Source organism: Engraulis encrasicolus, chromosome 16, assembly GCF_034702125.1.
Source record: "Engraulis encrasicolus isolate BLACKSEA-1 chromosome 16, IST_EnEncr_1.0, whole genome shotgun sequence".
Lineage (NCBI taxonomy): Eukaryota > Metazoa > Chordata > Actinopteri > Clupeiformes > Engraulidae > Engraulis > Engraulis encrasicolus.
Genome location: NC_085872.1, coordinates 52,557,157 through 52,569,229, shown reverse-complemented (window position 1 = coordinate 52,569,229; position 12,073 = coordinate 52,557,157). Strand labels below are relative to the sequence as shown.

At 44.3% G+C, this 12,073-nt stretch overlaps 1 protein-coding gene across 1 annotated transcript in view; it reads left to right on the top strand.

Moving 5' to 3' along the window:
- vcpip1 (valosin containing protein (p97)/p47 complex interacting protein 1) overlaps positions 1-12,073 on the top strand; it is a 62,280-nt gene that overhangs the window by 33,119 nt on the left and 17,088 nt on the right. Inside the window, exons 12-18 of the mRNA XM_063219826.1 lie at positions 1,410-1,607; positions 2,151-2,278; positions 3,043-3,194; positions 4,377-4,545; positions 7,398-7,521; positions 8,001-8,079; positions 10,393-10,516. Of these exons, the coding sequence (XP_063075896.1) occupies positions 1,410-1,607; positions 2,151-2,278; positions 3,043-3,194; positions 4,377-4,545; positions 7,398-7,521; positions 8,001-8,079; positions 10,393-10,516 (974 nt within the window). The remainder of the gene's footprint in view (positions 1-1,409; positions 1,608-2,150; positions 2,279-3,042; positions 3,195-4,376; positions 4,546-7,397; positions 7,522-8,000; positions 8,080-10,392; positions 10,517-12,073) is intronic.

Here is a 12,073-nt window from a genome sequence, read left to right as displayed (position 1 = left end):
TTTATTAGAAATATAGGCTAAATGTGTCCTGGCCCACTGACTGAAAAAAGATTATTTAACATAATGGATGTAGGCTTTCTAAAGATCCACTGGATGTGACATTTGTGTTGTGATATCTCCCAACTTCCTACATTCTTCTACCTTAGTTCTACAATGTAATTGCAGAACTTGCATTTGCAATGCATTTCAATGGTCAGCATCTAAAGTACCTGAATTATGTGCATTTAGCAATCTAATCCATATATTTTCCAAAGGTTCATAATGTGCATTGAAACATCTCCCAACTTCCTCTATCCCTACATAACCTCTGTAAAGTCCTAAAGATTTCATACTTTTAATGTATTGATTTGTAATGGACGGCCATGAGTTGTGGGTCTAAAATAAGTGGGTTATTTGTAGTAAGCTATCCAATCCATATATTTTCTTAAGTCTATACACTGTAGATGTGATACAATGTGCATTGAGGCATCTCACAACTTCCTACATTCCACTATACCTTAGTTATGTAATGTGCTTTGCATTACATTGAAATGCATTGATTTCCATTGAAATCCATTGGACAGTTATAGGTTTTGGGCCTAAATAGGTGTATCATTTATACTAAACTAGCAAACCCATATATTTGCTGAATGGCCACACCCTACAGATATGATATAGCAATCATTGGGATTGGACCCACCCTCCTACAGGCCTCTGCATCAATCTAACCTTGCATTATATTGCTGAAAAAGTGTACGACGGATACATTTTGACTTATAGAATTCATAGGAAAGTACATTATCCATCAAAACTGTATATTTTCAAAATCCCTAAGGTGTCTACATGTGATGTAACATCAATAAAAACATACACCATCATCACAGACACTTGCATACGCCTACATCCATATACAGGCATGTATTGCGAAATGCACTGGGTGTCATTATAAAAGTGAGTAAAAATATAAGAAAGCTACCACTTCCAGAGGGCTATCATACCAAATAATGTCCCTCAGGCATGGAGGATTACAAAAAACATTGATAGACTTTGCCACCCCAGGTGATACCAATATGTGAAAATTTGGCCTCTGGCTCACCCCCTATAAGTGTTTAAGTTAAACAGTTAGACATAATGAACCTAATGATACATAAGCTATTAGCATGTTTCATCACAACTGCTGAATCCGGACACTTAGCCAAATGCCCGATAGCACCAGAGTTAAACGTTGTGTTGGAATCCCGGCCATGTCTTCTGAACTTGAAAAGTTGTTGCGTGTGAACAACGCTAGTCTATAGGTCCTTATCTTTCGTTTATTAAACCCCAACACCACCAATTGACTTGCATTGGCTGTTTTCCCCCACAAAAGGGCGTAACGCACGTGGAAAACGTCATGCCGTTCATGTATGCGTGTTTTCCCCTTTCCCCACTAGGTGGCGCCAGCAGCTTCCTGAGCCAGATGTCAGCCGAGTCTCAGCCGGCGTTCCTGGCCTCCTGCCCCGCCTGCCACTCCGGAGCCCTTCGTCCAATCACAGCGCCCGGCGGCGAGGTGGCCTATCGGGACGGAGATCGCACGGCCACGGCCAGCTCCGGGGGGAGGTGTGGCTGCGGCTTCAAGCACTTCTGGGCAGGTGAAGTAGGCCTGAGGAGGCCATTTTTGTAGTTCAATAGGCACCTCTTATAATGGACTTCAGTGGGAGAAAAGACTACACACTAGGCAACCTGAGGAGGCCATTGTTCAATAGGCACGTCTTATAATGGGTTTCAATGGAATAAAAGACTACATACAAGTACACTGTAATTATGGTGCATTCTTTTGAAACTCTGTTGTCGGAAACCCTGACCCCCGCATCAGGAAAGTGCTCAGGGTTCCCAAACACAAACTCGGAGCACTTTGGTGTTCACTAAACACAAGTGTTTTCAGACATTTGTATTGTCTCCAGCTGTTGCAATAGAAGGCATTTACAACGGATGTCGGGTGAACATATTCGGATCTAGCGATAGCCGAGTTTCAAAAGAATGAGCCATTAAAGCTCCATTAAAATTAACTCTGCCTATAAGATCTCTGACACTAGGCTACCTGAAGAAGACATTTTTGTAGTTCAATAGCAGTGTTTTATAATGGGCTCCATTGGGAAAAAAGACTACAAATGGCCCCTTCTTCCTCCATGCAGGTAAGGAGTACGACAACTTGCCGGAGCTGCTGCCAGTCAACCTGGAGTGGGCGGGGCGAACGGTGCGCGAGACGGTCTGCTGGTTCCAGCACGAGTCCGACCCGAGTCTCAACAGCAACGCCTACGAGGTCAGTTCTGGCTTGGAGGCCATTTTTGTAGTTCAATAGCTGTGTCTTGTTATGGGTTTCAGTGGGAGAATAGACTGCACACTGGGCTAACTGAAGAGGTCATTTTTGTAGTTCAATTGCTGTGTCTAATGGTGCATTCCAGTCCCAAACCATCCTAGTAGGAGATCGCACTTATCCAACCTCCTACTACGAAAAACGCTCTGGAACGCCAGTCGAAGTGGGAGCTCCAACTAGCGAAGTCGGGGTGACTCGCACTACTCCCACCATAACAAATCGAAGTCGGATGAGAATGGCAGCCCCCATGGAGCCGTTATTCTAAAAATGTCAAGAAATAGGGAAACTCCATTTCTCTTTTGTGCAGCTGTTCCAAACACAGCCATTTTTACTCAACATAATCTTCGTGTTATTACATGATATTGTGTCAACATAAATGTAACATATGACATAACTATCATGGCTCTTTTGGCTCGTATCAAAACACTTCGCTAAAGTCAGCTCAACCGTAGCGGTTGCCATGGATGTAGAACTTCCATTTTAACTGTCAGGAACGGCAGCTGAAATGTCCAGGTAGGATAAGTGCGATCTCCTACTAGGATTATTTGGGACTGGAATGGGCCATTATAATGGGTTTCAGTGGGAGTGTCCTGTTGATCACATGGCCGCTATAGTATGTATAGCAGCCGTAGCTGTAGTCTTTTAGCCATGTACTAACAATGTGCTTCAGTGGACATTAAAACTACAAATGATTGGCTGTTATGTAACAGGTGGCCGGCCGCTTGGTGGACACGCATTTCCCCGGCGAGTTCGGATCTGAGTTGCTCGTCCAGAAGGTCGTGTCCTCCATCTTGCAGCAGACGGCCGTCGCAGACGTATCCCATGGTCCTTTGCTGTCCTCGTTCTGCAACTCCGCACAAAGGTATCCATCCGTCTACCACAAGAGGCCAATTTTGTAGTTCAATGGTTTCAGTGTGAGAAAAGACTAGGTCCTAGACCAACCTGATGAAGTCCTTTTTGTAGTTCAATAGTCGCATTTTATAATGGGTTTCAATAGGAGAAAAGACTACACACTAGGCTACCTGAAGAGGCCAGTTTTACAGTTCAATACTTCACTTCTCATAATGACTTTGAATTGGGGAAAGTACTACACACTAGACTACCAAAGAGGCCATTTCCGTCGTTAAATGGACACTGTGCAGGAAATGGTCAAAAATTGAAACTGAGCCGCCTATTGCCAAATTTGATCTTTACATGAAAGTTTACTAAGTAATAAACAAATATTTTCCAGTATGGTCCAAGTACAGTCATTTTTGCAGCTAAAAATGGCTATTTTTGGAAATTCAAAATGGCGGACCATAGAGAAGATCCCCCTTTTCATGTATGAAAAGTGCAATTTTTCCAGTCATAATGAATACTTAAAATTTGATGCTGGTGGTAAGTATTCATGAAAAAGGTAACATTAGTGAATGGGCAGTATGAATTCTGGAAATAAACAACTAGTACTACTACTTAGTAAACTTTCATGTAAAGATCAAATTTGGCAATAGGCAGCCCAGTTTCAATGAGCAGCATAGTTGCAGTACCTTTTTTGACCATTTCCTGCACAGTGTCCCTATTGGCAGCTCTCCTAAAGGGGCCTTCATATGGCACCACATCCAGAATCCAGGAAATACAGTCTCTGAGTGCGTTACAATATGCAACCTTGCCTCCTCCACTTGTGCTTGTCTCCTCGTACCAGGAAGTAATATGTCATGATGACATCACTGACAACAGCATTATATTTCAATATCTTGCAAAAGCTCAATTGTAGAGTCTTTTTCTCATTTGCAATTGGGATGGTGAATGAAAAACAGTCCCTTCAAAAGTTGTTGTGGCGAGGCTGACAGCTGGGAAACTTTGTTTTCTCCACGGAGGAGGGGCCAGGAGGCGGGACGAGGAGACAAGCACAAGTGGAGGAGGCAAGGTCGCGTATTGGATCACACGCCTGAATCATCTTACTCTGCTAAGAAAATCTTTGCCGGGAAGCGCAGTTCGCTCTTGGTCTGGACAAGGCATTACTCTGCTAAGTAAATCTTTGCTTGTATCCGTCCGTCCTTGGCAGTGGAGGACCAGGAAGTGCTGGCGGGGAGAGGGGAGGGGCCAACACATCTCCCAACCAATCACAACAGCAGCAGCAGCAGCAAGACCCGCCCTCCAAGATCATCCTGATTGGCCCGAAGAGTCGAACGCTGCACAAGGAGGAGTTGACCATGAGCAAAGCAGAGATGCAGGTCAGTAGTCAGAGACTCCCTCTCTCCTCTCTCCCCTTCTCTCCTCTCCTCTCCTCTCATCTCTTCTCCTCTCCTCTCCTCTCCTCTCTCCTTTCTCTCCTCTCCTCTCCTGACCTCTCCTCTCATCTCCTCTCCTCTCCACTCCTCTTCTCTCCTCTCCATTCCTCTCCTCTCCTACCCTCTCTCTCCTCTCCTCTCCTCTCTCTCCTCTCCGCTCCTCCCTCTCTCTTCCTCTCCTCTCCTCTCCTCCCTCTCTCTCCTCCTCTCCTCTCTCTCTTCCTCTCCGCTCCTCCCTCTCTCTTCCTCTCCTCTCCTCTGCTCTCCTCTGCTCTGATCCTGTCCTGTCCTCACCTCACCTCTCCTCTCCTCTCCTCCTCTCCTCTCCTCCCCTCTCTCTCATCCTCTCCGCTCCTCCCTCTCTCTTCCTCTCCTCTCCTCTCCTCTGCTCTGCTCTGCTCTCCTCTCTCCTCTCCTCTCTCCTCTCATCCTCTCCTCTCCTCCCTCTCTCTCCTCCTCTCCTCCCTCTCTCCTCCTCTCCCTCCCTTCTCCTCTCCTCTCTCTCTTCCTCTCCGCTCCTCCCTCTCTCTTCCTCTCCTCTCCTCTCCTCCCTCTCTCTCCTCCTCTCCTCCCTCTCTCCTCCTCTCCCTCCCTTCTCCTCTCCTCTCCTCTCCTCTCCTCCCTCTCTCCTCCTCTCCTCTCCTCCCTGTCTGTGACTTTGTTGCTGTCGACCAACATTGACGAAGGACGTGAGCGAGAACTTGTTGTCACGATGTGGGTGTTATTAAATACAGCACATTTAAAGTCGGCCACAAATATGAACGAGACGATGAGCTTGCACCAGTTTGCTCTACTAACACACCACGTGTGAGGAGTGGGGGGACAGGCAGTGAGGAGGAGCTGAAGTGGGGACCTGCGCAAACTTGTGTAGGGGTGTGAGACAAGACTCATATACACACGCAAGTGAGTTATTGACCAACCAGTTCATGGTCGCGTGACCTTGGAGGCGGTCTGCAGACTAGCGTTGAAGGGGATAAATAACTGCAGAGGTTGCAAGATCTGACTGCAGTCGCATTCATCCCGCGATAGTTTGACACCATGTGACATGTCACATTTGATGCAACATCACCGAAATTTTGAAGTTTGACAGAAAATCTAACCGTCATGCAACTTTTTGAGCCAGAATGCATTGCTATCTAAATGCGCATGTAGCCGTTGCGGTATCGCGAATAAGCTTAATGTCTTTAGTTCAATAGCAATGTTTTATAATGGGTTTCAATGGGAGAAAAGACTACACACTAGGCTACATGAAGAGGCCATTTTGTAGTCCAAAAGCCACGTCTTAAATGGGTTTCAATGGGAGAAAAGACTACACACTAGGCTAACTGCACTAGGAGACAGGCTTGTACGAAATTCCAAATGGAAAGAATTTCAATTCAAGGTAATGCCATAATACGAACACTAGGTGGTGGTGTTATATGTACTTTCAATGGGTGGTGTAGATTAAATTCAAAGAAATTCAAGGTAATGGCACCACCTAGTGTTCGTATTATGGCATTATTTTGAATTGAAATTCTTTCCATTCGGAATTTCGTACAAGCCTGCTAGGAGAGGAGCTGACCATGAGCAAAGCGATGATGCAGGTCAGTAGCTAGAGACCATTGTTGTAGTTTAATAATTGTGTTAGAATAATGGGTTTCAATGGGAGAAAAGACTACAAGACCTGAAGAGACGCAATTTTTGTAGACTACACAACTAGGTTAACTGTCAATAGTCGTGTTAGAATACTGTGTCATGGAAATTCAATACAGATTTTTTTCCACCGTCGGTTTTCTGATAGGCCTACAGCTCGACACAGTGCGCCTTGGCCGCCACTTTTTTGCTCTTCGATTGAGCTGTGTTGTGCCCAATCAAAAATCAAAGAGTGGCAGCCAAGTCACGCCGTATTGAGCCGAAGGCCTGCCAGAAAAGTGGAAAAAAGTCCTTAGAGGGTTTTACATCCAAACTCTCCAAAATGGTAATAGCTATAAATATATTGATATATGAAATGCAGCTGTAAATATATTTATATATGAAATGCAGCTGTAAATATATTGATATATGAAATGCAGCTGTAAATATATTGATATATGAAATGCAGGTAATAGCTGTAAATATATTGATATATGAAATGCAGCTGTAAATATATTGATATATGAAATGCAGGTTAGACAGAGTAAATATATTGATATATGAAATGCAGCTGTAAATATATTTATATATGAAATGCAGCTGTAAATATATTGATATATGAAATGCAGGTTGAGTAAATATATTGATATTTCTGTTCCACCACTTGGGTACCACAACGGAGAACAATCTTGACTGGGAGTACCTAGAGCTCTGCCATCCAGTCACTCTAGGTACTCCCAGTCAAGATTGTTCTCCGTTGTGGTACCCAAGTGGTGGAACAGTCTCCCAGAGGCAGCAAGACTAAGCACCTCTCTTGCAGCCTTCAAGAAACAACTAAAGACATTCCCCTTTCGAGAGAATCTACTAGACTAATGATTGAACTGGCCTTGCCCCAGGGCAGAATCCTGACATGATGTTTAGTTTAGTTTAGTTTGTGAGTGTGTGTTTGTGTGTGTGTGTTCTCGTTATTTCCTCTTTATTAAAAAAAAAAAAAAAAACAAAAAAAAAAAAAAAAAACTAACCCCTCTTTGTAATTGCACTTGTTGTTCTGTATATCTCCTGTGCACTTTGTATTTGCTTGTGATGTTGGCTTGATTATGTCCTCTTCTGAAAGTCGCTTTGGTTATAAAGCGTCTGCCAAATGCAAGGTAATAGGTGTAAATATATTGATATATGAACTGCAGGTTAGGCAGAGCATTCGGGAGCACGCCCCACACGCCCAGAGGCAAGCCCACCAATCGCCACCCAGGGGAGGAGCCAAAACAGGAAGTGGTGCCAAGGGAGCTCCACCCACCACGCCCATAAAAGGTATTTAGCTTCTGAATAGATCAATGTGTCTTCCTGTCTGTCTGTTTTTCTATCTGTCTGTCTATCTATCTATCTACGCATATGCTGTATCTGTCTAGTATTTTATCTATCTAGCACGCTATCTGTCTGTATATCAATCTATCTAGTCTGTCTGTCTGTCTGTCTGTCTGTCTGTCTGTCTATTGATCTACCTTATGTGTCTGTCTGTCTGTCTGTCTGTCTGTCTGTCTGTCTGTCTGTCTGTCTGTATGTCTATCTATCTATCTATCTATCTATCTATCTATCTATCTATCTATCTATCTATCTGTCTATTGATCTACCTTATGTGTCTGTGTGTCTGTCTGTCTATCTGTCTATTGATCTACCTTATGTGTCTGTCTGTCTGTCTGTCTGTCTGTCTGTCTGTCTGTCTGTCTGTCTGTCTATTGATCTACCTTATGTGTCTGTCTGTCTGTCTGTCTGTTGTTCTCTCTGTCTAGAAGCCACGCCCACCAGAGCTCCTCCCGCCCCCAGTGCTGAGAAGAAGAGCCGTGTCACCACGACAACCACCGCTTCCAGGTTTGATACTTATCCAATATGGATTGTGTCACGGAGGCCATTTTTGTAGTCCACTTGCCACGTCTTACAATGGCTTTCAATGGGAGAAATGACTACACACTAGGCTACTGTGGGACAATAAAGACTCGAATCTAATTTCATGTAATTTAATCTACAAACATCCAGGTTTGACACAACTGCTAGTCTCTTGGGAGACTAGCAGTTGTATTTGAACAAAATTACCTCATCAATTCAGCATTTCTAATGGAGAGAAGGAGAGAGAGAGAGAGAGAGAGAGAGAGAGAGAGAGAGAGAGAGAGAAAGAGAGAATCTGCCACTATCTGTTAAAAAGAGCGGCAGCTCCTTTAAGAAAGGGAGGAGCTCTGCGTGCAGTAGGCACAGCAGCCCACAGCAGAGCCAGGTTACTGGCTATACAGAACCTACAGCACTGGCACACGGCTATTTGGCCTAAACCTGCCAGTTTTTCTCAGAGTTAGAATGCCAGAGGAGTTACAACTCGAAATGAATTCAGTTTGCAAAAAAAAAAAAATCAAGCGCGACAACCGCGAGGATTATTACCGTTTGACATGAGAATATCTCACTGAGTCGCAAATGTGCGCGATTGCAACACAAACATTCACCGAGAGTAGATATTGACAGTTTCAGTTTGACAATCTTCAAAACGCATAGGCCTATCACACGGAATGTTTTACAATTATGGCACAGGCAAGATTTCTGGAAGTTGTTTAGGCTATTCCATGCAATGCGTGAGGAAATGAGTTCCATGCAATGCGTGAGGAAATGTAGGCTATGTCGGGCTGGTAGCCTACTCACACACAATAATGTCTCTCTCTGCTTCACCTCAAACAATAACGTCTCTTAAGTCTACCACTTATGAAAAAGCACTCAAACAACAACTACCACGGTAGAGGGATTAATGTTTTCAGCATGCAAATATAGTAGGTCTGCTGAAGCAGCAGGTGGAGAGGAGAAACGACTGGACGCAGTCTGAAAGCGTCTGTCATTTAAACGCTATGGGAACGTGCATACCCAAACTCCAAACCTATATTTTGAGAATAGATTAACGTGCGATATTTTCTTTATCGCGCGACAAGAGTCTCACATTATCGCAGCACGTTAACGCCGATAACGGCCCACCACTAATATATATATATAAATATATATGTATATATAAATATATGTATAAGATTCATATTTACTGTAGGATGTATTTGTATGTTTCCACTTAAACTTCCTTAAAACTTCCAACTCACACTTGGCACAGCAACACACGTTTTTTCATGACCTTCAGATGAAGCGACGTTCAGAGACTTGGCCTATTCCAGTCCATTATGCGTCGTCAGTGATTGGTCACAATTGCTGTTCACAGCTATGTGTATTTTATGTCATTGGGGTCTGTATAAAAACAAGACAATCTGCACACTTTCGGTCCGAAAGCTTGCAAGTCAAGTAAAGCTTCTTTGCACAAAAATAGACCTGAAGTGTGCGGATTGTCTTCTTTTTATACAGAAATTTCTACTGAATCCTGCACCTTCTAAACAGATGAGCGGTGGCCTATCACAACTTAAGATATCATTGGGGTCTGAAAAATATATGAATAATCAGAGGCGATTAAAAAAAACAAAAAGAAATCTGATGAGTGCAAAGTCAAGCCCTCAGTGTAGAGCATTAGACTACAAGGTGTTCAGTGCACTTCAAGGATATTTATTTGACATCGAGACACTTGTATGCACAGTAGCCTTCCAGATCTCAAATGTTTGAATAGCCCATATCCTGGGTGTAATTGGTCTTTGAGAATTGTGTGGGCCTAGATAACACTCTCTTTGTATAGATGACTTTCACGGCTGGTCCTTCTATATACAGAGATTTGTCCAATACTCATGAACGGCCATCCGGATACTTTGCTCGTAAATGTGCGTTACGCCCCTTTATGGGTGAAAACAAACCGAATGTCTCATCAACTTACATGCTACATTGGCTTGTCTAAATGAACACAGTCCATGCTTCAGCCACGGCTGTTTGGCTCTATTATTTCAACAGCCGGCAACACAACACGTTTTAGGCATGTTTCGCGTGAACAACGCTAGTCTGCAGGTCCGTATCTTTAGTTTATTAAACCCCAACATCACCAATTGCCTTGCATGGGTTGTTTTCCCCCACAAATGGGCGTAACGCACAAGGAAAACGTCACGCCGTTCATGAGTATTCCAACTCATTACGCATATTCAGTGCTTGGCCCTTCATTCCCTTTTCGCAACTGCAGCTGTGTTTTATCCATATCATATCATGTTGTCTTCTTGTACTCCTTTACAGTCAAGCCACACCCACCTCTGCCCAGACCACACCCACCAAGGCCCCGATTGGCCAGAAGAAGATCCGCGTCACCACCAGCGACGGTCGCCAGGCGACGCTCACCCTCCCTGAACGGACCAATCAGGTGGGAGTATTTCTAGAGTAAAATAGAAGCACGTTAGGGGGCATGGAAATACACAACAAACTTCAAGAGGAGAAAAATCCGAAAAACAGAAGAGATTGTTATTGGTGACTGGACCGCATAAATCTCCCCCCCGCCATGCCCCCCTTCCATCCCTCCTCCAACAATCAGTAACAACTATTGCAATGAGAGACTTTTTATATCTGAATGTTTCATGCTACTAGAGTCCTAAATTTCCTTTGGGATTAATAAATGTTACTCTACTCTACTCTACTAAATCCGCTCCACAAGCCGAGTCCCATTACTAATTCATCATTATCACCATGTCCACAAGCAGAACGTAACGTATCATTTTCCTTGTAGGCCTATGACCTGTGCACATGAAGAAACTGACAATAAAAACTGACTTTACTTGACTTGACAGGCGCGTTTCAGCCCTAAAGTGCCTAGTACAGTGAACAAGGGAAAGAGAGTGAAAGGTCACAGCAGAGAATCGTATATGAGAGAGAGATAAATCAGGCGGGTTCTTTTCCGGTATCCATTTTACGTCGTGTAAACGCCCCTTTAGGAGACCTTCGATTAGGAGACCTTCGGAGTCCTGAGGTTGAGAATAAATGGAGTCCCCTTAGCGCTGTAGATGGCGGTAGCGCGCGTCTTGTGCAAACACCACGAAAAGAGAAGGAGACGGGGACAATGCCCCCTTAGGAGACCGAATTTTGTGCACACTCCTTTGAATTGGATGGGCGGGTTTTAACATATCTTTCTGTCTTATAGCGCGTTCAGGCCGACTGGAGCCCGTTCCCGCTCCTAATATAGCGCATTCAGGCCGCCTGAGAACCGTGCTGGAGCCCGTTCCAGCACCTAATCGCGAACCGACCGTCGTGTTCACGCCACAGATATTTGCGTTCGCGAACCGGAAAATTGGTTCGCAATGCGAACCGCAAAATACTAGGTTTTTCTCTGTGAACCGTGACGACAGCATGGCCGTCAGCAGGTTCATCCGTGTAACAAAGTCACGTGCAGAAAAAGTTCAGAGCCCAGTATGAACACGGGCGGTTTGCAGACAAGTACTTTGGTGCCGAACGTAACTGGTGCGGGCACCGACACCGTCTCCATTCAGGGGAATGTCTACCGGTTCTCTAACTCAGCGTTTCTCAAACTTTTTGAGACCGATGACCACTTTGTCCCCCTAAAAGTGTTGAGGGACCACCTGTCAACTGAATTGACAGCTGATGGATGCTAATTTTGATGCAGATCACTGACTTTTTATTCACATACAAGCCTGTCTTATTGATGAATATAAGTCTTAAGCTATGTTTAGCTTTGTAATTATGCTACAAATAGGCTACTGCTAGCTTGTCTTGGAAATGTAGAATTCCCCTCGCGGACCACCTGAGCTCTGTCACGGACCACCAGTGGTCCCCGGACCACACTTTGAGGATCACTGCTCTAAGGGGAACCTCTTCCAAGAACTTAGAAGAGGCCATATTTGTAGTTCAATGGCCATGTCTCATAATGGGTTTCAATGGGGAAAAAGACTACATTTAGGTTTATCAGGCT